Source organism: Macrosteles quadrilineatus, unplaced genomic scaffold (assembly GCF_028750875.1).
Source record: "Macrosteles quadrilineatus isolate MER2022 unplaced genomic scaffold, UCM_ALF_1.0 Scaffold_9__3_contigs__length_116548681, whole genome shotgun sequence".
In the NCBI taxonomy this organism is placed as follows: domain Eukaryota; kingdom Metazoa; phylum Arthropoda; class Insecta; order Hemiptera; family Cicadellidae; genus Macrosteles; species Macrosteles quadrilineatus.
In genome coordinates this window covers 16,158,685-16,184,184 of record NW_026542602.1, presented here as the reverse complement: position 1 = coordinate 16,184,184, position 25,500 = coordinate 16,158,685, and the positions used below count along the sequence as shown (strand labels likewise).

At 36.3% G+C, this 25,500-nt stretch overlaps 1 protein-coding gene across 1 annotated transcript in view; it reads right to left on the bottom strand.

Annotated features, from left to right (window-relative positions):
• Nucleotides 1-1,535: 1,535 nt before the first annotated feature.
• Nucleotides 1,536-25,500, bottom strand: part of LOC129003236 (nonsense-mediated mRNA decay factor SMG5-like) — a 32,041-nt gene continuing 8,076 nt past the window's right edge. Inside the window, exons 3-17 of the mRNA XM_054431529.1 lie at nucleotides 25,251-25,379; nucleotides 22,457-22,622; nucleotides 22,034-22,200; nucleotides 20,343-20,446; nucleotides 17,548-17,728; nucleotides 16,888-17,062; nucleotides 13,966-14,171; nucleotides 11,700-11,915; nucleotides 11,039-11,195; nucleotides 10,057-10,187; nucleotides 7,162-7,311; nucleotides 6,377-6,593; nucleotides 4,816-4,987; nucleotides 4,073-4,233; nucleotides 1,536-3,291 (exon numbers count right to left, since the gene is read on the bottom strand). Of these exons, the coding sequence (XP_054287504.1) occupies nucleotides 3,224-3,291; nucleotides 4,073-4,233; nucleotides 4,816-4,987; nucleotides 6,377-6,593; nucleotides 7,162-7,311; nucleotides 10,057-10,187; nucleotides 11,039-11,195; nucleotides 11,700-11,915; nucleotides 13,966-14,171; nucleotides 16,888-17,062; nucleotides 17,548-17,728; nucleotides 20,343-20,446; nucleotides 22,034-22,200; nucleotides 22,457-22,622; nucleotides 25,251-25,379 (2,400 nt within the window). The 3' untranslated portion in view covers nucleotides 1,536-3,223. The remainder of the gene's footprint in view (nucleotides 3,292-4,072; nucleotides 4,234-4,815; nucleotides 4,988-6,376; nucleotides 6,594-7,161; nucleotides 7,312-10,056; nucleotides 10,188-11,038; nucleotides 11,196-11,699; nucleotides 11,916-13,965; nucleotides 14,172-16,887; nucleotides 17,063-17,547; nucleotides 17,729-20,342; nucleotides 20,447-22,033; nucleotides 22,201-22,456; nucleotides 22,623-25,250; nucleotides 25,380-25,500) is intronic.

The following is a 25,500-nucleotide window of genomic DNA, read 5'->3' as shown; positions in this document are numbered from 1 at the left end:
ATCCCCCAAAAGATTAATTAACTACTTAGACATTATGGGTACCTTACTAACTGTAGAGTAGACCCAGGAGTCCTTCCCGGTGTGTGGTACAAGCAAGACAAACCTGGTTGCCGGCGGTTGGTCCTTTCCGGCCGGAGCGCTAGTGTCGCTCCGAGTAGAACTGTCTGCTCGCCTTTGGATCAGCTGATGGGGTTGACTCTTACCTTATACCATAATTGTTGGCGGTGATGTGGGTTATCCCCACATAATGGTTGGAAGTAGAAAAAGTTAACTCTACTACAGCAGCCAAACAAACTATTGCTAAGCTCTGCAGGCCCCTATTTGAGAGATTTGGTCTTCCCCACCAAATAGTTTCTGATAACGGACCACCACCACTGTTGACTTCTTTTGAATTTAAAGATTTTTTGAAATCCAATGGAATCATTCACACACATTCCACACCACCATTTCACCCAGCTACAATTGGTACAAACTCAGTCAAAAATGTTAAGAAAAAAATTAAGCTAGGTAGCTATTATGAGGTACACAATTTAGATTTATCTCTTTGTAAGTTTTTTTTAGCCTATAGGAATTCTGTTCATTTAACTAACGAAACTCCTGCAAAATCAATGTTTAATAGACCTTAATGGTGTAGATTAGATTTGATCAGGACAAACCTACCACAGTTTGTACATAACCAGGGCCTAGGGGCAAGCGCCCGGGCCCCCCCCCCACCTCTTGCCCAGTAGTTCTTCTGAATAAGTTCAAAAAATAATTAAGCTTTACCGAATGGCTTCTCTCATTTTGGGTAGTTAAAATTACGTGGGAAACTATTCCAAATACCAGAAATTGCCGCGATCGAAAGAAATCATGACAGCTGTTGCCACGATTGTGGGAAATCATCAAGAATTTTGCCACGATTAAAATATGATCCCAGATAATGACCGCGATCACAAAAAACTGTCACGAGTATTGAGATAATTGTGGATGGTGCCGTGATCCTTTAAGACACCTACGTTACTGCAATTCGGTTGTTGTCGCGATCACGTCATAAACGAATCATCATAACTGACAGAGTAACAGACTAAGCAGATTGATAATTATAGCGGAAGTAAAACAAGAGATTTGTGTGAGGGCCAACCCGTATTCCGTAATTGTAAGAGACTATAGGGGTAGGAACAAATGGATTTCAGGTGTAATTGTAAAACCTCCAAGTACCTACTGTGTCTTACTTAGTAAAGTTGGAAAATGATGTTATTTATTTAGAAACGTCATATCGATCAGATAATTGAGTTAAATAGTGGAATTATTACAGTTATTGAACTTTACTAAGTTTTAAAGGCATATCTTTGGTACATAATGGATTTTTGAAATTCTTCGTTATTTTTCATGACACCACGCAGTTTCTATAAGATGTTTGGCTTTACCAACACACTAAAATTAAACCCTTTCATCATAGATTTCTGTCTTTGGTATCAATCTCTTCTTTAGTCTTGATTTTCATTGTTTTTGCAGGCAGAGAATGAAGAAGGATAATATTAATAATACGGTAAAAGTATATGATAGCACAAGATTTTATTGAACACTAAACAAATACAAGGAAGATAGAAGAAGCCACAGACATTGTATTTTTGCCAGCTCTCACTTATATCTTATGTTTTAAGGTAATTACTTTGCAAAATATTACGATTGGATGATGTAAAAACAAAACAAATAACTTTTCAGTATAGCCCTGTACAACCCATAGCAGTATTCTTTGGATAGTATGTGGTCTTACATTACATTTACATTGGGTTGTTTTTAATTATTGTAATTCTAATTAATTAAAATAACTAAATTTTAATAAATTAAAATTGGGTTTTAGATAATTATGCTAATGGACTATTTGCCACGGTATACCTAGGTTTTTTGGGATTTAATTAGTTTTAAGTAAAAAGTTTTATTTTATCTTAACAATTAATACATCATTATTATCACAATAAAATTTAACTAGCAAATGTAATCCTGCAGATTGCTTTACACAGTAGACCCCCTCTTAAACGAGCTCACATTAACCAATAATCAGATTATCTGCCTGAAAATTTCTCTTTGATCCCCCGGAAAAAATACACTTGTAAAATATTACAGTTTGTTTTAGCTGACCTTGTTTTGAGAGAGGTCTGATTTAACCACCACTTTCTAGGAATCTCGGCATTTCAGCTCCCATGCTCCGGGATGGGAACAATACGCTGAACTCTATACAGGATGTTACTTCCATTGAAAGTATTTGACTTTACCATGTTTTGGTTTGATTCGTCATATAATTATATACAATTCCAAATGAATAGCACTTTAATTTTTTTTAGTAGGCCTATTTAGGGATTGCCTGTTTTAATCGACTTTTTGAGTCCGGTCCCGTTGGGTTCAGTTAGGGGGTCTTACAATTATTTTGAAAGGAAAAAATTTTAATTGAAACAGACATTTTGTTAAAAGTTGGCGGTTAATTTTTTTCTACAATCTTTACCTTTTTCATCTTCAAATTCATTTATTTAGCAGGATTTTTTTAAAACAGAAAAATAACAGTAACATCTCACAATAAGACACTTACTTAGATCCAAACAAGGATACACTTATAAATCTCTGATGTTTTAATTTGCTGATCTTAATCCGTTCTAAAATAAAGAACAAAAATTAAAAGTGATAAAAAACAAAATTTTATTTGCAATGCTATAATTAAAAGAGAAATAATGTATTAATTGATTTTTGCTGATGACAACATATTTAGAAACATTTTCTAGACAACACGTTAAAGTTCTTTAAATAATTAAGAATAGAAACTATGGTTTTTAAAATTTCCTTTCAATAGATTTGGCCGTAGATGAGTTAATTACGCATCAGTGAAAAATCATCACTCCATTCTTCTTCTATCTAGATTACTAAAACAAGCAAATAAATCCCCGATTAACTTACTTTGACCGTCAACATTGTGCATCGTAAGAAACACAAAATCAGTGAAATAAACAAAAATCGTAAGTTCTTTTCACCCGATCAGTTGATTTTTCCAGTTACAGGGAGTAATTGTATAGACTATTCTAGATATTACAGTTATTATTTATGTATATAGGGAGGGGTCAGCGTTGGATATTTATTTTACGAGGAAAGTAAAATAAAGTATGTAAGCGGCGGCTGATCGGCTTCTCGGTTCTTCCATCGCGTCTCTTGCTCCCGTGTCTGTCCTTAGCCTCTCTCGAGGCGTTGCAAGCTTTCAACCGTGACTTTTGCTCGAGGTTTTCCACTTGCTGTGGAACGTTTCAATGTGTTCAATGGTGATCCCTAGAACAGCAGAACATTAGATTACTACATAAACCTAATAAACCAGTTGACGGTCTTTACTCAGGTGAGTTTTAAGTTCCATCAGTGACTTTTAAGCACTTAAGTAGACATCCCATCTATAAGGACTGGCTGTGGCAGATATTTAACAGAACACAATTGAATAAACCACTCTCCGAGTGTGTTGCTGTTAATATTTAATTTTCTCCTTAAGTTTTTCAAACTGTGATAAATGATATGACATATAGGACACTATAGTTTACTGACGATAAGTTGTACTCTCAATTTGGCTTCATTACAACAAACAGATTTGATTTTTTACTCAATAAAAATCAGTAATTGACATCTCTCGGACGGAGGCTCAATTCAGGTCTTGGAAACGGTTTGAATCCGAAGTCACAAAATATGGAGGATTTAGCAATCTTTGATAATCTTCAATATTGCAAGATTGGAGGGATTAATAATTAGTATACATTATTATCTTTATTGCAATAACAAAGGGTTGTTTCCTGTTGTCTGTCAAATCAAAACAATTCAATGTGGAACAAAGGGTTGTTTCCTGTTGTCTGTCAAATCAAAACAATTCAATGTGGTAAATCCGATCCGTTCTAAACTTGATGATAAGCTCTATTTCCAACAGCTCGAATCAGGTGTAGTTAATTGTACTATAACGGATCGTTTTGACTGAGTTACCTGACAGTTAAACCTTTATTGTTACTTCATACAATCCAGAGGCCATCCATAATGAGTTAAGAAGCTTATTTTACAGGTATGACCAGGGTACCTGCAGTGTTGGCGATGCCGAGGGGACTGAAGCCGTTGTTGGTGTTGGGAGAGAGCAGTGTGCGACTGCCAGTCAGTAGAGTAACCAGAGTATCCTTGTCTGTGGTGGCCTGCTGCTGTTGACTCATGAAGTGACAGCACTCAGCTACTTGGAAAAACATCCTGCAAACATACATTTTCTTCAGAGTCTACAGATGGAGAAGAAAAATTGCCAGTAAACTACGCTTCTTGGACTTAATGCCCTGAAACAATTTCACTTTTATCCTATGAAACCTGAAACCTTTACCCTATGAACTATTAAATTTAATTATGCTTCTATCATTTTAGGTGGACCTCTCACCTCTCAGACAGGTAGCCTAAACTGAAACTCCTTGTGAGTTGCAAACAGGACCTGGCCCAGAGAGTATTTAAACCCTATCAAAACGGCTTAATATTACCTTAGGTAGCTTAGCCATGGTCTACTGGACTAGCAACACTTGTTCAAATTCTCATGTGTTCTTAACTTGACTTTCGTTCTGCAGCAGCAGCACATCCCAGTTTCAGTAGTTATTGTTCAGTTATATTTGTACAGATGTAAGTGGGAGTTTGGTTATGTTACTCTAGTGTCCGATACATCTGCCATCAAAGCTCAAAGAGTTAAATTTAAATGCATTTTAATTTAAATAAGTTACTTTTGTACCAGTGGTTCTTAAATCCTGTGGAAATAGGGTTGAGTCAGTAAACTTGAAAAACGATTTAACTTACCAAGCTTCCTTATCCTTCTTCTTCGGATACTTGATGAGAGGTAGTGCTAGATGTTCGTTGGGACGTTGTGCACGCAGAAACCGATTGCCTCGTTGGAACTGAGTCTCGAGCCAACGGATGGTGTCTCGCACTCGTCGACTCGCTCTCTTCTGTTCATCCAGTGAAGAAACCACTAAAATATACAAGCACAGATTACTTAACGTTAAACATTTTTTACAAACTTTTTGTTTTTATTGGTATGGTTTTAGCGAATTTCCCTATAGGGAAGTAGCTATTACCGTAGGTGACACGGTAAGACCTAAACCCGGGCCGATTTACTTTTTCATTTTGATGTCCCCAGAGGCCAAAAACACCATTCGTTCAAATTTTTATATACGTATATATATATATATATAGAGATTTATATATATATATATATATACGTCCGTGAACGCGATAACTTGAGTAATTTTTGTCCGATTTTGATGGAATTTGGTTTAAATGTGTAAAGCGGGATAAACTTGAATGAGTTCGCGAACCAGCATGATCGGACCATGGGAACGGGGCTTTATTTTTGTTTGGTTATTAGTAACAGAGAAAATTAAAAAAATTGTAAATTTAAAATTCCCATGTTATTCTTACAGAGAATATTGTCAAATGTTGCAGTTTGCTTGTTTATGGATATATTTTGATCAAACTTGGCAAATTTATTTATTTTGTACTAAGCTTTCAATATTTTACTAAAAAACACACTTTATTAGTTTCCTTGTAGCAGCAAACCTAGGTACTCTTTAAACCTAATGTTATTAAAATATATTTAATTGAAAATCAATTCAGACAAATGGAAATTCGCTTAGTCAGCAGGTTTGCTGCGGCGGGGGTATTTATGTCAAACCAGGGTCCTCATTCAAACTTTTAAATACAATTTTTGTTTTTTTTACAGTTACATTTACATTATATTTTGTGACGTTGATATGAGTCAGTGGGCTTAGGCACAGACGGAATCACGAGCATTGCAGCATGTTGAAGCACACCTCAGAGACGAATGAAGCAGTAAACAAAGTGATCGGTGGTAGCGATAGATAACGCAGCGATGTTACTGTGTATCATAAAATTTTGCCAGCCCATGTTAAAATGATACACAATAAATACCCCTGCCGCAGCAAACCTGCAGACATATAGACAGAAAACTAGTCAACGGAGAATTATGTTTTTATTGTAAAATGTGTTTGTCTTGACCTAAGGAACAATTTTATACCAAATGTTCTAGAGAGTTCTAGGACACCCTGTATATATAAAAATGTATGAATTTAAACGGAGGGTATTTTTGGCCTCTGGGGACTTCAAAACAAAAATGTCCCGGATCCAGCTCTTACCATGAGACCTAACTTGTAACTAGGAAGATTTATTAACATTTTGACCAAACCCTCTGTATACAAATTTAAAAGTTTTGATATTTTTATTACTTTTTACTGGAAGAATTATAATAGTATAGCAGAGAGAATCTCTAGATGTTAAAGTTATTGCGAGAGATAACCACGATGTTGCTGCAATCGTAAAAGATGACCACAATGTCACTCACCTATGGAAGGTACGAGGATGATGAACTTCCTGGAGTGTACCAGTTGTTTGACCAGAGTAATGTGGTGTATCAGTGCTTCACAGTCCAATACCAGGTATGGAGGTAGAGAGGAGGTGCGTCGCACCTTGGTCTCCAACTCCTTCACTTCTGCCTTCAGCCATAACTGGCCCATGTCCTTCATCAGCCGACCCTTCTCATCAGTTGCCAACTTTTTTTCCTGCATTACATAATTAAAATGAAACTTTGGATGGCTTAAGTACAGTCACAACTAATTATTTTTAATTATATCGGTAATAACTGGTTTGATCCTGAGAAAAGTCAGATGCCATTTACTCCTTAATTTTTGGACTTTAAATAAATGGTTCTATATATTGGAAAGAACTGATCAATCCTAGTAACAATGCAGACAAATAATTTATTAAAAACTCGTCCTTCACTCATCTGTTGCCTTAAAATACACATACTGTATTGTTGTGATAGATTTGCGTTTTTTCTCCCTTCTTTAGTAGAACCTCGATTAACCAGGGGCGGATCAACCGTGTGGCGGATTAATGGTGATCAATAGATGCCTCTAAAATGATGTTATATAACTTCACTAACTCAAGGCAAATACCAAGAAAATTTTATAAAATGTGTTTTTTTAGTCTCATGTGTTAAAATGCTCCGGGCTGCAGTTAGCCATTATGCAACTGAAGCAAATGGGTTACACAAAGATTATTTTTAGGAAACTAATTACAATTTAAAAAGTGATGACAAAATCAAAATAGTCTGTCACTTATCCTTACCTGGATCTGAATCGTAGGTGTGGTCGGGGTGGGGGGCTCTGAGTCTTTAAGTTGAAACCAGTTTCTGTTCTGATCGTAATTCATGTCCGTGCCATCAGCACTGGCCAGCTTCTTGCCCAGCTGGACCAGCTTACAGACTCTCACATAGGCCTGGCAATTAGAGGGCATCTCAATTATAAAATTAATGACCTGAGTTTTGGTAAGCAAAACATATATTATCAGATTTCATAGTATAAAGATTAGTTATATACAGGCCTATAGCTATATAAGTAGCTAATTTGTTATAATAAAAGCCCAACAATCAAAAGGGCACACAGGTTTGTGATTTTACCCAGTGTTTAAGCTGCGGTTGCATTTTGCGACATGGGACACTTAAATCCGACAATTGTTGGACTGTGAATCGTGTTTCTGCTAGATGTGTGCGCATATCTGAAAATTCTGGTCGGATTCAGCGAATCAAGCACAAATTTCATACCCTACACTATCATCCGTTAAATATCTGACTTTTTCTGACAGACTGTATAGTAGCCTAAGATGTTTTAGACAGAAAAAAATCTTCATAAGTTAATTATCATTATTTTTCAATTTCCAAGGTCATTATTTCAACATTAAGTCTCCATTCAGCGGTCTATGACAAATAATGTCAAAACATTAATTGCATTATGAACATTATGAGCATCGTCGCTGTGAAAAATAATCAACAAACAAATGCTAATAACAATTGATGTGCTGCTTTCGGATGAAAATGAATCAGAAACAAGATGGTTATTTTTTATTGACACTAGCTACACAATTGACAGGACATTATATGTATATGAAACGAGTGCAGTTGAGCTGAATATTAACAATCAAAGTAACACCAAACACTTAATTTTAACCTTGTATTCATTCTTTTCTTTTTCGAGTTTTACTTTTGACTAGCCCAAAATATTTGTAATTAATTGTAAGCTCAAAGACAAAGCCGTATGATGCAATACCAAAATCTTTTTTCATAGTTTATCGGGGCTGTTCACTTGCGACTTGATTAATCTAGAACCAATAGATTTTTAGATATATAGATTTTTGCCGCCAGTCTTCTCTAGTCTCTTCGATATCGGAATTTAATTTACAACATCTAGTTTCAAATGTTGGTCGCTTGAATGCTCTTTTCAATCTGGCGGCTTTTTCGATTTTCAGACAACTTGCGACTGATGACAAACACTTGAGGTTATGTTGTTCCAGTTCTCACAAGACAATGAGTTCTATCTCAAGTTGTCGGTTTATATCATTCACACTTTTTGAGATGGATTATTGCCTACTACGGGTTTACCAAGTGTAGAAATCATCACTGATGCACTAAGCCGGGCAAAGCCCTAGCTCACAATTGAATGTTGCAGACGTGTTAATTTGGGCAATTAAGTTATATACTTAACTCTGTAATAGGTTTATATCACACATTTACTGAATAGCTAGATTTCATTCTACATTTGTTTACTGTAGAATTACATTACATATCCTCACTATCCCAAATAAAATACCAATATAATTAATTTAAAAACATTTTTTTAAATCGTAATCCTAGTTGGTTAAAATGAATTGTATGTTTAACAATTACAGTCCGTTATTGATATGCAGTAGGCTTCCAAATTACTGTTATTTTGAGGCTGCCTAAATAACATTTAAATAAATAATAATGTGTATTTAACAGAATTTAAAGAAATAAATAGCAACAAACTAAATGGTCTGTAGTGAAACTGTGAAACCAAGGAGGATACAGTAGACTCTCAGTAATCCGGCAGATATAGGACCATGATACTGTCGGATTAGTGAAAATGCCGGATTACTGGAATGTTATCAATATAAACACTTAAAATGCACTCTTAAACACGTCTCCGAAGATCGTGCGATCAAAAACCGCAATTGCCGCGATCGGGCATGATGACGATGATGTTTCCGTAATCGTGGGAGTCGTTGATAACGTCTAAACGTTAGTGGGAGATGTTCATGATTTTGCCACGATCATGCATGACGACGATGACGTTTCCGTTACCGCAGGATGCGATGATAATGTCTAAACGTCAGCGGGAGATGTTCATGATTTTGCCGCGATCGCGAATGACGGCGATGACGTTTCCGTGACCGCGGGAGTGGATAAGGATGTTTACACGACCAGGAGATGTTCATGATTTTGCCGCTATCGCCAAAGACGATGATGACGTTTCCATGACCGCGGGAGTGGATGATGATGTCTACACGGCCGTGGGAGATAATCAGAATTTTGCTGCGATCGCGGAAGACCTCACCCGTCTAAAGACGCCGGATTACTAGAGTGGTGTAGTGCCGGATTAGAGAGGGTCTACTGTACTTGAATAGCAAGGTTAGTATAGGCTGTACTAACCTTGCTTGAATAGTTCTTTGACTAGGCACCTTGTAGGTGAGGAAATTCAAAATTCTTTTAATAGTACTGTAAATATCACCTAATATGCCATGTTACAACATTTGACTTTTACCTTAAACCATAAGGCCAGAGCCTATATATAAATCATAAATGTAAATTAAGTAAAAAATATCGCAGCAAAATACGAGGCCTATCATATTTTACAAATTTGATGAAAATGCTACCAGATTTAGGGAGCTTGTTTGTAGCATTTTTTCTCCAAGAATATTTTTCCCAGCTTAAACTTTGTTTTACCCTTGGAAAGAAACTATAGGCCTACCCTACATCAATGGGCATTTAATAAATTATCCTAGTTGGCAACAAGCCCCTTTAATATTCAACTTACACATCATGCACTCCATTCTACAATCACCCCGCATTTACAATCAGTCATAGTTGGAGTGACCTGCCTTATTATCCTTCTTGGATGTTTTTTTTTTTAGAAATTGATAGGCCCAATTACAATTCACATCACTTACCTCTTGTCGGGGAGTAAGGGAGATGGTTTTTAGTTGTGCCCAGTCAATGTGTTGGTATGCTGGTTTAAGTGCCAGAAGTCCTCTGACACTAACTTCTTCTACTAATGGGATACGCTCATTCTCTATAACACCTAAAAAATCAAACAACAAATTTAAGAAAACATGATCTTCAGTTTCTAGTATTTTATTATTATGAGTTATTTTAAGACAACACTTTGAGAGTTACACAGAAAAGTTATGTGAGGTCAGAAATTGTCACATAATCAAACATTTTTTATCACAATAGATTTTGAAAAAGATGAAATCAATAACAAGGTATTAGGTATAGGCAGTTTACTAGGTTCTATATCAATGTTAAGGATAAAAAAAAAAATAGTTTGGCAGCCTCTTTTAACCAAGTTTGTTCACAAAGGCTACAGATCTGCACACGGAAAATATCCAGCAAAGCAAGGGGTGAGTCATTACATTACAAGGGTGAAGTGTACTGATATAGAGTAGTGGCAGGTACCATAATCCGAACCCATGACATCACTGGCTTGGGCCCGATGTTCGTGGCACTACTAAATCAGTTAACGACTCACCCTCATAAATATGAATAGATATGGTTGAATTAAGCAGCCAAGAAAACAAAGTCAAAAGAAAGACCATTTATCCAGATGTACTAGTTTAATTATTTATTGTTTATTCCATACTTAATTAAAAATATATTTTGGTATTTTACATAATAAATTATAAAGAAAAGAAATATCTGATATAGTGTACAGATCTACAAAAAATGTAAACAAATTTCAGTAGTTTAAAAATAAGACTGCCAAAATCTTCAATTTCGAAACTTTTGAATCTCAAAACTCGGTAATCGAATCTCGAAACCTAAACTTTTCCAAAGTTTTGATGGTTTTGAGATTTGAGATTCGGTTTTGACACATCACTACTACAGTTGATCTTTATAGATGAAATGTCTACTTCAGTATCCACAGCCTACCGTTGTTGATGACGTCTGGCCGCTCACTGGCTGCTGGAGGCAGTGGTACGACAGTGAGGTGGTTGAGGAACGCTACAGTTCTACCCAGCATTGGTTTTACAGTTTGTGCACAGGCTCGCAACACATCGTGGTTATTAACCATCCAGTCCAGGCAAATCTGCAACAATACCAGGAGTATGAATGTAAAAAATGTTAAACACATGAACAGGTACTAGAGACTATACATACAGAGGAGTGGGACAGCTAGTACTTAGTTAAGTACAGAAGTTATACAGTGGCCAAACTAATATTGTAAAAGTGTGGTGAATGAATTACTATATTTTACCTCCAAAGAACAATTTACTAATAATATAGTTTTGGGCAAATTTATTGATTGTAAATGAACAGATTTATGGAATATACTATGGGTAATGAGTAAGTCACATCAACTTTTGGCTGAATTTTGTCTTGTACCCACTAGAATCCTTGCCTCTGACTGTCATATACTTAGGAAATATCAATTAAAGCACCTTCAAATTGGAGTCCTATATTAATGCCCAATAGACATCTACATATTTTTGTCACATCTATTCCAAAACCTCAAGAAATATTATTCAGTACATCAATACAGTAAAAAACCAAACAAACAAATACATAGCATAGCTAACAGTAGAGATATTACCTTGATGGTCTGCAGCAGGAAGCCCTGTTGACACAGGTGCTCCACATGGTCCAGTGTTGTGTTGGTGGACAGTGCAGGCGTGTCTCCTAGCTGGACCTTCCTTGTGTCAAGCTCGGCCACCACTACCTCTGCAGGCTCACTGTCCGAGTCTGACGAATGAGTGTCAAACACCAACTCCTCCTCACTGAGGTCAGAGTCTGAGTTCAACGTCAACACCTGACAATGCAAAATATGACTTAGGATAGCATTTTTGTCTCTGTGTAAGTATTCTCAAAATCTCTTGCTAATACAGTACTACATTTGATTCATTTTGATACTTTCCAATCTTCAGGTCTAAACGAGTAAGTATGGGCAAAAAACTATAGTTCGATCATTTTGTGCATTGAACCTGGTAATTTCTAAGTTAAAGCCCTCCTTCTGCTGGTAAAGAGAGCAAGGAAACCAAAAGTCCACCACAAGTAATGTGCTGATTTGGATGAAATATGGGGGTTTGTATATTGTAACAAATTATGACTCACTGTCTCAGTGTGTTTCATGTTTATAAGTACTTGCTGATGAAAGAATTATACACTCAAAGAAAGAAAGCAGTTGTTCAGTAATTATTACTTCATAACCCATGTCAATTATTCTTATTTTATTAGTACGGTATCTGAATTCAGAGTAGGGGCCCTATTTTTGAAATTGTTAACTGTTGAGCCACTCACTTTCCAATCGTTTTTCTATTTTTCAAACGATTGACAGTTGACTTATCCAACTGTAATATATTTGTATATGTAAATCACCCCATGAGTCAACCTCCAGACCTCAGTTGTAGCCAGCTTCCATCTAGAGTAACTCCAGCCCGTTCGGTTGTTAGCAGTTTTATAGTGTTAAACAGTAGTTCTTATTAACTTCCTGATTCCCATAGTGTAAGACGTCAGGGTGACGTAGTGACATTAATAGTAACAGTGAATGAGGATAGCAACGTGTCAACGAAGACACTTCAGTGGCTACGATACTTCACCAACCAAAATTACTCACTATTCTTTCTTCTTCCACTCTTTTGGCAGAAATTGCTCTTTTTTAAGTCGACGCCATATTGTTTTAATTTACTAATAATTGCGATTTGCGATTAGAGGTTGTGTATTTGTTGTCATTGTCATAGCACCCAATACGTTATGCGATTGTTTTCTGTAGAATAAATTCCATTTTTAGTTTATTTACTGTGTCAATACTAGACTATTAAATCAAGGGTTCTATCCTTGTTGGTATGTTTGCAATACTTTGAAATGGACTAGGCCTACTAAGTGAACTTATTATAAGATAATTGCTATTGTGATTTATTAAAGATTGTGGTAAAGAGAAACAATATAATTTAGTTTGTTTCAATATCATAATTCACCTAAGAAAGGGATCAAATTTATTTATGTAACAGAATGCTTTCAGTGCAATGGTAAATATCCCTTAAAGCTTTAACTTAAACACAAAAACAATTTAAAATAATATGAAATAAAACGATGAAGGGAACTAAAATAAGGTGATTTATTCTCAAATGGAGATGAAGAAAGCAAATAATTTACTACAGGTATACCTATAACGAGCTATAGCCTAAAACAAGCTTCCATAGTAATTTTATTTTGAATACTTAAACAAGTTACTTTTTGAAATCACTAAGATTAAGACATAACCTCAATCTCTCACAGACGGAGCTGACAGTTTACCTCAGTTTCTCGAAATATTGCGGATTGAGATTAGCCGAGAAAAGGATCCAGAATTTAGAGTGAGAGGTTAGATTGAAGCTCGGAAGTCGCTCTGCACTGTGATTGGTTTAAAATGATGTCATCTGTATTTCGTGCGATGTTGCTGCTTTCTTTTCCAAACGAGTCACTCAACTAGTGATTACCAACTCACTTCTCAACTATTGGATTTCAAAAATACCAAATCCTGTTGTTGGTTGAGTGTTGACGATTAACTCAACTGTCAACCATTTCAAAAAGTAGGGCCCTATCTCACTTGGCAGGGGAGAATTACTCCCCATGGTTCCCCATGGTTAACTGATTCCCATGGTTATATTAATATTATTTTACCAACCACATGTTTTGGCATAATGCTATTTTTAAGATAACATTGTACGTTAAGCTTCACTATTAAATATATTGGTCCAAAAAATCCAGAAAAATATTTTTTACCACTTTGATAGGCTACGTGTACTCTCTTTTGACAGACTTTGGTCTTCTATGTAAGAAAAATATGAAGTAGGCTACAGATAGATCGACTAAGTGTGTACCTCTTCTTCATCGCTAATGTCCGAGGACACTTCACTGCTGTGTCGTCGCCGCCGTAGTCTCCGTCTTCGTTTGTGCCCATTGACAGCAGTCAGTGGTGGGGGTTGTGGAGGGGGCAGCACCTCCTCTAGTCTTCCCACTGCCTTCAGTATCAGATAGTTGACCACAGCCAGCATCACAGCCATCACAACATTCATCTGATCTGAACCTGCACAGTAAAATCTTATTGGTCACAGACAAGTTGTGTTGAGCATAATATAGACTTATTTGCCAACACCAGAAATAGTAGACTTGTTAAACAGGGTGTATACTATTTTATTAAAGTGAAATTCCAGGTTTTTTCCAGGTTTTTCCTGGTTTTTCGAAGTTTTTCCAGGTTCCCGCGTATTTGTTTGGTCCCACTTAAACTATAATCAATTTAAGACTTGCAGCTTAAGTATACAATATAAACTTGCATCAAATTTGTTTCAAAGTCCAGTGAGCTAGTTTTGAAAAAGTAATAATCCTTATTATAGAAATAATTTTCACTATCAACATTACTTAAGGCCACGGAAACATCGTCTCTCTCAATAGCAGAAAAATCATGAATATTATCTTCATTTTTTATGAACACATTATCAACGGCGGCAAAATCCTGAATATTTCATGCGGTCGTGTGGTCGCTTCCCACAGTGACGTAAACGTCATCACAGTCTTACGTTATCATAGAAAAATCCAGGACATCTCCCGCGGTATCGCCGTCTCTCGGGATCACAGAAACGTAATCATCGTCATCCACGATCGCGGCAAAATAACTAAAATGTTCCGAGGCCGTGTGGACATCATCATTGACTCCCACGGTCACGTAAACGTCATCGTCATCGACCGCGATCACGACAAAATAACGAAAATGTTCCGTGGCCGTGTAGACACCGGCAAAACGGGAGTCAATGATCTCCCGCGATCACGGGAACGTCATCGTCGTCGTCCACGATCGCGGCTAAATCATGAACATCTGCGGCCGTGTAGACATAATCATCATCGTCTTTCGCGGTCACGGCAAACCACGAATATTTTCCGCGGCCGTGTAGACATCATCATAGCCTCTCGCAGTTATGGAAACGTCATCGTCCGCGATCTCGGCAAAATAATGAATATTTCCTGTGGCAGTGTAAACATAATCGTTGATCTCGCGGTCACGGAAACGTCATAGTCGTTTCCCGCGGTCACGGAAACGTCATCGTCGTTAACCGTAATCACGGCAAAACACGAAAATCATGAGCATATCACGCGGTCGTGTAGAAATCATCATCGTCGTCTTTCGCGGTCACGGCAAATTTACGAAAATCTTCCGCGGTCGTGTAGACATCATCATTGCCTCTCGCAGTTATGGAAACGTCATCACCGTCGTCCGCGATCTCGGCAAAATCATAAACATCTGCGGCCGTGTAAACATAATCATCGTCGTCACCCGCGGTCACGGAAACGTCATCGCCGTCGTCTCGCGGTCACGGAAACGTCATCGTCGTCGGCCGCAATCACGGCAAAATCATAAGCATATCACGCGGCCGTGTAGAAATCATCATCGTCGTCTTTCGCGGTCACGGCAAATCACGAAAATCTTCCGCGGCCGTGTAGACATCATCATTGCCTCTCGCAGTTATGGAAACGTCATCACCGTCGTCCGCGATCTCGGCAAAATCATAAACATCTACGGCCGTGTAAACATAATCATCGTCGTCACCCGCGGTCACGGAAACGTCATCGCCGCCGTCTCGCGGTCACAGAAACGTCATCGTCGTTGGCCGCAATCACGGCAAAATCATAAGCATATCACGCGGCCGTGTAGAAATCATCATCGTCGTCTTTCGCGGTCACGGCAAATCACGAAAATCTTCCGCGGCCGTGTAGACATCATCATTGCCTCTCGCAGTTATGGAAACGTCATCACCGTCGTCCGCGATCTCGGCAAAATCATAAACATCTACGGCCGTGTAAACATAATCATCGTCGTCTCTAGCGGTCACGGAAACGACATGGTCGTCGTCCGCGATCTCGGCAAAATCATCCCGCGGCAGTGTATACATCATCGTTGATCTCGCGGTCACGTAAACGTCATCGTCGTCTCCCGCGGTCACGGAAACGTCATCGTTGTCGTCCGCAATCGCGGCAAATCACGAACATTTCCCGCGGACGTGTAGATGTCATTGTCGTATCCTGCGATCACTGAAACGTCATCGTCGTCTCCCGCGGTCACGAAAACGTCATCGTCGTCCCCCGCGGACACGAAAACGTCATCGTCGTCGCCCGCAATCGCGGCAAGACGCATTTTACGACTACTACAATCTTCTACCTGGGCTAAAATAAAAATCCCGGAATCGGTCCAAAAATCCCGGCTTTTTCCCGGTTTTTTCCAGGTCCCTTCAAATTCAAGGTTATTTCCCGGTTCTCCCGGTTGGTATACACCCTGTTAAAACAAATGTTGAAACAACCGTGTGGATACAAAATCTTTGAAATATGCAGCTTGTTCACGGATTAAGTTGACATATAAACTATAAATGATAGGTGTGAGCTATTGTATACGGTTCCGTTTACAGAATAAAACCACTACATTTTTTCAAGTTTTTAACGTCAATTCCTCATACGAAGAACTAACTTAAGCAAAATCTATTTATCTAGAGCTTTCCTAAATGAATGACACTAACAAATTAAATAGTTAAGTCCCTACTTATACTTTATTTTTAATGAAGTGATACAACAGGTGCAACAGGTTGTGTTTATTCTTAGTGAAGATACACAAATGAAATCGTATATAGAGTATGAAAACATAAACCTGACATAGATTGTTTACAAAAGTATCTGATGTCTCACCAATTTATAATGTCTTATGATAGTATCTTATAACGTCTATAATTTATTGGCAATCAGTGACCCAAGTTACAAACCTTTGCCCTGTAGTTGCTGAGTGCACATGACAGACACCAGGGTCAATTTGAACAGTATATCGTCAGTAAGCTGAGCTGGCTGGAGACTGTTGTCTTCACCTTCTCCATTGACTACTTCCCTAGTACACTGCAGCATCTCCGTACAGTTCAACCTCTCAATGGCTTCATGGCACAGCTGTAACAGTTGGTGAAAGTTGTATTACTGCAGTTTTAAATTTATTGAATTCTTAATCCCAAGCCTTACAGCTCTAATTCAGACAACATGCAGAAATTGTCAATGATATGATGGCAATACAAAGGTTTTTGGCTATAAAAAACATCTTAAAAAAGTGAAAAATTTGTACATTAAAAATTGACGATTTAGGTAGTTGGTGGGCTATACAGCTGCAACCTAACATGACGAAGGTAACTCTATTTAATGATTCAGTTACTAACACTTAGGCCTATTATGACATAAGAAAGAAAGTTGATCGAGTGCCTGAATGAGAATTCCTTTCTGAACTATGTCAACACTTGAAATGTTTATCTTTACCACTAAAAGTTTCAGGCATATCTACACTACACTGATTTTCTGATTATTCACAGGTAAACTTAGGTACTAAAACATTTGAGGGAGTTGGTCTCAAGTTTAAGATAATTATTTAAAGTGGGTAGGTATACCAGTGGGAATTGATCTACACTCTGCTTGTCAAAGTAGCAGAAGTCAACAATACTCAGAAACTTGGAGACGAGATGGTGGACTGGTGAGGGAGTCATGGTGCTCTCGTAATGTTTCCAGCTGCGCTCCAGCACTCCTGACAGGTTACTCTCTGTACCTTCAAAGGACTGAGCACTCGAGAGGCTGCAAAAATATTAAAATGTTAGAAATACTCACGCCATTTTCTAGAAATAAACAATGTTACAATTTAATTTTATAGGTTTTAGAGTTGGTAAAGATGTTCTGAGACAGATTTATCATATATTATCCATTATAAAGTTAATTGGCTCCCCTGAATTTTAATCAACCCAATATACTAAATCAAATCAAATAAAATCAAATTATCTTTATTCACTTTATACATTTTACATACATGAATAGTGTCAATGCATACAAAATTGGTTATACAATTTAATCTAAAAGACTTAACCATACAGTTTGAGTTTGACAATTATTTTAGAATGGGTAGCTAATTCATTTTTGATTTAAAAACTCATCTATACTATAGGGAGCCAGATTAATTAAGAACTGATTTTAGTTTCTTCAAAAAATTGGGTTTGTTTTGATATGTTTTTAGTAAAGCAGGCAAACTTCTTATAAATAAATTGTCAATATACGAAGGCTTCATTTTTTGAAGTTTTTAGCCAATGATGACTTTTTACAGTAAGACTTTTCCACCTTGTATTGTATTTATGGGATACTTCAGTGTTTATAACTTTATAAACATGCTGAATAGTTTTAAAAATATACAAACCATACACTGTAAAAAATTTCTCCTTGAATTTTTCAATAACTCTCTAATGGCCTGTTTTTGTAATTTTAAAACCTTTTTCAAAATTTTCAAATTTTTTTGTGCTGTCCCACCATAAATTTCGATTCCGTAGCCAATATGTCATTCTATAAGCGAGAGGTATATAAATTTTAACACAGCTTTATCACAGTGATACGCCATTGATCTTAAAAGAAACAAGCCTGAATTAATTTTACCAACCAAATACTTAATATGTTCATTCCAATGTAGAGGTTCATTAATTAACAAGCCTTATGATTTGGTTGATTTCACTTGATTGATCACTATTATTTAGAGTAATTTTAGGGGTTTGATCTTTTTTGATTTTATTTGTATGAAAGAGAACAACATTTGTCTTGTTTGTATTTAGTGTTAAATTGTTGTTTGTTAAAAATTGTTCAATATTTTTGAGCTCCAATTCAGTAAAATCTTTAATATCAGTAATTGAATTACCCGAAGTTTTAAGATTGATATCATCCGCATTAATACTTAATGTACTGGCTGACTCAGTCAATGCATTTGGGAGGTTTTTAATCTGGGCCGTTTGGACATCATCATCGTCTCCCGCGGTCACGGAAACGTCATTGTCGTCTTCGCGATCACGGAATCATCATCGTCGTCTCCCACGGCCACGGAAACGTCATCGTCTTCACCCACGACCACGGAAACATCATAGTAGTCTCCAACGGTCACAGAATCGTTATCGTCGTCACCCGAGGTCACAGAAACGTCATCTACTTGAGCGACTGCGGCAAATTGAAAATTCCCGGAAAAATCTATATAAATAAAATTAGAGTTTTGTCTGTACATTGCTCAGAATTATATATTTTTAGGACATTTTTACGTTTTATACATTAAAGAAGCAGAAACAAGTCTTATCTCTATTTCTGTCTGTCTTTCTGTCTGTCTGTAACACTCAAGATGGCATTTTACGCAATCTTCTCCATGAAAACGAGAGTACCTATCAAGATCCAAGTCATTTTAATGTATTCACTGGATTGGCGAGATGGTCTTTAGCCATTAAAATATGGCCTCACTACTTTGTAAATAAAATTACGGACGTTCAAAAATGCAGTTTTGTGCGATTTTTGTCAAATTTTCGTTCAATTTTTATCATAAAATCATCTATGAAATAACGAACAACTGTTCGGATCAAGATTATTTTTTCTAGCTGTCACTGATATGTTTACAAATACCGCAACCATTTCCGATCACGTTTTGAACGCAAATCCCAACTAAGTGAGATTTAAAACGTTTTTCTTACATAACGGATTTAATTAATCGCAAGTTCAATATTATAGTGTAACCGTAAATGAAATTAAATAACAGGAACCAGAAATTCTTTGCGTATAAATTGTTCTTCAGTTTTGATAACCAGAAAGAAGACCTTGAATCAGTGTTGTATAGGGCTGGGACACTTAATGATCGTCGTAAATAGTTTACAAACAAGGTTTCCACTCATTGACGGCTTCAATGGCGATTGTGTAAAGTGTGAAGTAAATAAAACACAACTGCAGTGGGTGATTGTAACAGAGGTTTAGGGATGATGCTAAACTCGCTTTTCCAATGTGTCACTTTCTACTCTACTTTGTTTCTACTCACCGTGTGATGCAATCGCTGGACCATACAGCCAATATGGGCCCATAGCCCATCTCTTGGGTACGTACGCCTACCTATTTATTCATAACAACCTTTTCGACGACGACCCTTGATACCGGTACTCTTCCGTAGAATACATGGCCTACCTACTTAAGAAATAAAATTACAAATGACCAAAAACCCAACATTGTGTAATTTTTGTCACATTCAACTGTCTACTTGTCTACTATAAGATCCCCGTGCGTAGAACGGGCACACAGCTAGTACGAAATATACGCATAATTCCCGGTAAAAAAAAAATCACGCATAAATCCCGGTTTTCCCCGTCGGTGCACACCCTGTATATCTACAGAAAAAATTAATTCTTACCATCTCATATAGTGATAGGCTGAGTCCAGAAAGAAGTTGTAGTTGCCTACCAGAGTGCCTAACTGATTGTGTGGCATGCCACACTCAGGTTTCCAATACAGCGCCTGAAAAACATATAATTGAAGATTGCGGTATTTAAAAAATTACCATCCATTAAAAAACCAACTAGCTTATAACAAACAACAATTTAACACTGTGTATCAAATAGTCAATGACTGTACCCTAACAAAGGAAAAACATAGTTTGGGCCTAACTAGGGTTTGGTGTTTAAAATAGTACAGTACACTTTCAATTATCCGATATCAATTTAGGAATGAATATATATTTTTGAATTTCTGGTTGGAAAACAATATTAAATTTAAGGAATGTTTCCATTGAAAAATAAAGTGTAAATACTGTAAATAGTAAGTAATTTGCGATTTCTTAAAATTAATACTTTAAATAATGATTACCAAGGTATTATTAAAACGAACAAATTATCAGCAATAACCTAGGTCAAAATAAAATTCCACACAGTACTAGGTTGGCCGATAACCATTACTAAGTTGGACAAGTCGTCTGCAGTACATCAACAAAAGCAGTGGTATTTCTGCCTGGGCATTGCCAGCTCGTATCACCTTTTGTCAGTGTTTGTCATTGCAATATTTGAATACTAACATAATTGTGTCAATTATAGTTAAAAAAAAAATAATTTTATACTTCCCTAACCTCAAAATTTAAGAGACCTTCGTGTTATCCAAGATTCTAGGTAACAGAGGTAGTCTCAGTTCCAACAACCTTGGTTCATCGAGAATGTACTGTACTCTAAATTACGTAAATTTTAAGTTCTGTAAAAATTCTGACTGCATAAAAAATAATCATTTATATCTGAAAGTAATAATAAAATCACAATATAAATACCACAAACGAACACATAATTGCAATTACATTTTGTAATTCAATATAATTATTTATAAGACCAATTAAATATACAAAAGCCTATTATTTTAGATCAAATGCAAGCAAAATGTATAGGAACAGTTAGACGTACTACAATATGTATCTGACTTCTAAGTTAGTCTTTGTAGGCCTATTCAGTACATAAAAGACCCATCTATATGTTAGACAAATAAAATGAAATGAAATGAAATTTATTTTCCTTTAAGCATTGTACAAAATGCAATGGGCATCGTCAAAAAATACACTTGTTATATACAATCATTACAAGACTGAAGTTAAAGTTTAAAAGAAATCAAAATTATTACTAGCAGGGTGTCCGCAGAAATTTTGTCATTAATTTCCCTGACTTTCCATGACCATAAACCGTTGATTTCCATCACAAACTTACTCGAAAATTATAATATACCGTAAACACACGAATAATACTGCCTGGACAGAAAATACTGAAATATGTATTAACAGATAAAAAATTCTACAATAGTCGGTGTTACGGCCGACAAGATCATTGAAAGGACCCTGAAATCCATCCATCATTGGGGATTTCCATAACTTTCCATGACTTTTTGCCTATTTCCATGACTTTCAATGACCAGAATTTTTTTCCATGACTTTCCAGAATGTGGACACCCTGACTAGTTACAATATTGCACGAGTTCATACCAATTTCAAAGCAACAGGTAATTGATAAAATTTTAACCAGGGCCATCATGACTGAATTTGTATGTTTGTACTTCCATCACACTGTGACTGACCTGATGGTAATATCTAGCTGGCAGTTCAGAGTGGTAGCCTGGACACATGTCACTCAGGTAGCGGCTAAGGTCTCCCAGATAGATGAGACAACGGTGAACTGCCTGCTGCGCCCACTCCACACAGCCTGGGTCTAGCGGCTTGTCTTTGCTGCTTGAACTTGACTTTGCTGCATGTCAAACACACAAGAACATAAGTACTTGGTGGGAAATGCTGAGCAGTATTAATGAACAACCTCAAACATAAATTTTGTGAATTTAAGTTTTGAAATGTGATACTGGGCCACACTTCCCGAATGAATAAAAATATCAAAATTCAATCAAGTTTTTTCAATCCTAAATAAAATGATCCTGGTAAGAGATATTGATCCAATGAATTTGAATAAACCAACAACTAGCCTTTATAAGAAATGTTAAATTACATACATTTTTTTAGCCCGTCCTCAGTAATTATCAAAGGAAAATCGATGATCCCTCGTAAGTCCATCTTGAAGTCCAACTGGAACTTGAGCAGTAGATGGTGGTAATGGCCAATACCAGCCTGTAGATGAGCTCTCAGGTGACATTCCTCCACAGGCTTCCACAGCGGTCCCTGAAAAATACTTGTACTGTTTACCTAAATAAGCTCATAGAATTATATTATTAGGAAAACTTGCTGTATAAAAATGTTCTACGCAAGACAATCAGTCCAGTATTTACCGCCAGACAAAATGATGCCTGAGAATATAGGAATTAAAATTTTCTTAGATTAAATTATTATTCTTTTAATTAATTGATAATTTTCAATAATTGTGCAGGTGAAAGTGATGGTGAAAATTATGATGTTGATGTCCTTGTAATTGTGAGATATCTACAACTTTGCCATGATCGAGTTCTATCGGGGAGGGGGGTTTAGGTTAATTGGGTCTAGGGCCGCAAGTACCCACAATCCGGCACTGAAGACAACGTAAATATTTACACCAAAAGAGTTTACACAATGATAGGACTAAGTTCACATTACCTTAGTTTTTTCACATTTAGAGAAAAGGTGTTGAAAGTTATGTTTTTCTACAACACTGCTTTAATTTTACTATGGAGAATATTACAAAACTAAGCTGTACACAATTCACTTTTGCTTCTAAAATCAATTAAATATTTGTAATTACATTCCTTTACTCAATGGTTAGTGTGTAAATCAATGTAAATACAATTAACTAAAGAACGAGTAAAAATAAAAACTGGTATGTATTATATGTTGTTGATTTCTTATTATACTTTTATTTTTATTAGGAACCGTACTCATTATAAATTATTATTCTTATTATTTTAAGGTTATGTTTTTAGGAAAAAGCATTTAGCTTGGATTAAATAAATAAATATAGGATGGAGAGGACACAGCTAACTCACCTGATGAAAGGTTGCAGACGAGTCAACCTAAACGAGTGTTCTTTGACTCGTCTGCAACCTTTCATCAGGTGAGTTAGCTGTGTCCTCTCCATCCTATATTTATTTATTTATTCTTATTATTATAATTTGTGTAGTATTATACAAATTGATCAAATCTGTGCCCTATTTTACAATAATAGGGGTTGGCTTTCTTAAAATCTATATAAATAAAATTAGAGTTTTGTCTGTACATTGCTCAGAATCATAAACTTTTAGGTTTTTTTTACGTTTTATACATTATAGAAACCGAAACAAGTATCATCTAAATTTCTGTCCGTCTTCCTGTCTGTTACGACCCAAGAGCCATTTTACGCGGCCTACTCCTGAAAAACGAGAGTACCTATCAAGTTCCAAATCATTTTAATGTATTCACTGGATTGGCGAGATTGTCATTAGCCATTAAAATATGGCGTCACCACTTTGTAAATAAAATGACAGACATTTAAAAAACCAATTTTGTGCAATTTTTTGTAAAGTTTTCTCCCAATGTCTAGCACATATTCTTCTATGAAATAATGAACAGCTGTTCAAATCAAGATTATTTTTCTTCTAGCTGTCACTGATATGTATACATTGAATGTTGTTTACAAACACCGCAACCATTTCCGATCACGTTTTGAAAGCAAATCCAAACCAATTAAGATTAAAAACGTTTTACCTTACATAACGGATTTAATTAATCGCAAGTGCAATAATATGTAGGGTAACAGTAAATGAAAATAGAGATTTTTTGTGTATAAAATTGTTCTTGAGTTTTGATAACCGGGAAAAAGACCTTGAATCAGTGTTGTACATTGCTGGGAAACTTACATTTTTTAAATGAGCGTTTTCAGTTGAGACTCGGCACACGACCGACGCGCGTCTACTTGTCCATAGTAAAAATAAAAGTAGGCCTACCGTGTATTTATGTTTTATTCGTCATGTATATAAGTGTACAGTTCGTGTATGTGTTTCAAAAACTCCAAGACGCAACTAATGGGGAAGCCCAAGACCTTACATTAGGACTGATGATGGCAATTTAATTTCGCCGAAATGCATCTCCTGTAATAGGATACATTAGGATCGACCGGCGGACACAGGTAATTTAGCCTTTTATTGATTGTCATACCGCAACAACAATCATCATAAAATGAAGTTATGTATAATAAATAGTTTGGCCAGCATATCTGAAAATATGCAAACCAATTGCTGTTCTTTATATAAGAAGGTTTCAACTGATTACTATAAGATCCCCGTGCGTAGAACGGGTACACAGCTAGTATGTAATACAAGTTATCCGTTATTTTATTTTTGCTTACTGTGATATTTATTTACATAATGAGCTGCAGGTAATTATTCCTGACAAATGTTCAGTAGGTAGGGTACAACATAGGCCTATCTATTTTATGTGAAATGATTATAAATTGTTTTTTTTTTGCTTTGATACAGTACCCTATGTTGTGAAATTATTTTTTAATCAACTTTTAATATGCAAGTTTTTAAACTAAGTAAACTTCTATCATCTGAAAATAAAATCGTATGTTACAGAATTTTCATACATGCATCAGCATGTTATATAATTTTTACTAGGAAGCCTTATAAGTTAGTCCAATGAAATTTTGTTCCTGAAATCAAAAGTGGATGTGGTAACTATTTTATACAACAGATTTAAACATCAATATTTTCTCTTCAGTGTCCTCTCCGTTGCAAAGCACGGGTACAGTAGCTAGTCTTTAAATACTTCCATGTTGCACTTTCCAGTATAAGTTTGTTCCATAAAAAAAAACCACAAATAACAGTTAGTTGTCCTACTTACTTTGTGCAGTCTTTTAGCGGTTGAGACAACCTCGTAGTACCCTTTCCTCCATAACAGTTCTTCTCCCTTCCTTCCGCAGCCAACTGGGTCGAGAAACATCAGCTTTTCACAGTACTCTCTTAATTTCATCTGCAAATAAAACCGTTTTTTTAAGAAACACTCAAGGAATTTTCTGACAGAATATAAACCAAATACCATTGTTGCTAATCTTTTTGTTAATTTTGTTATATATTGACTTAACAATACTGAT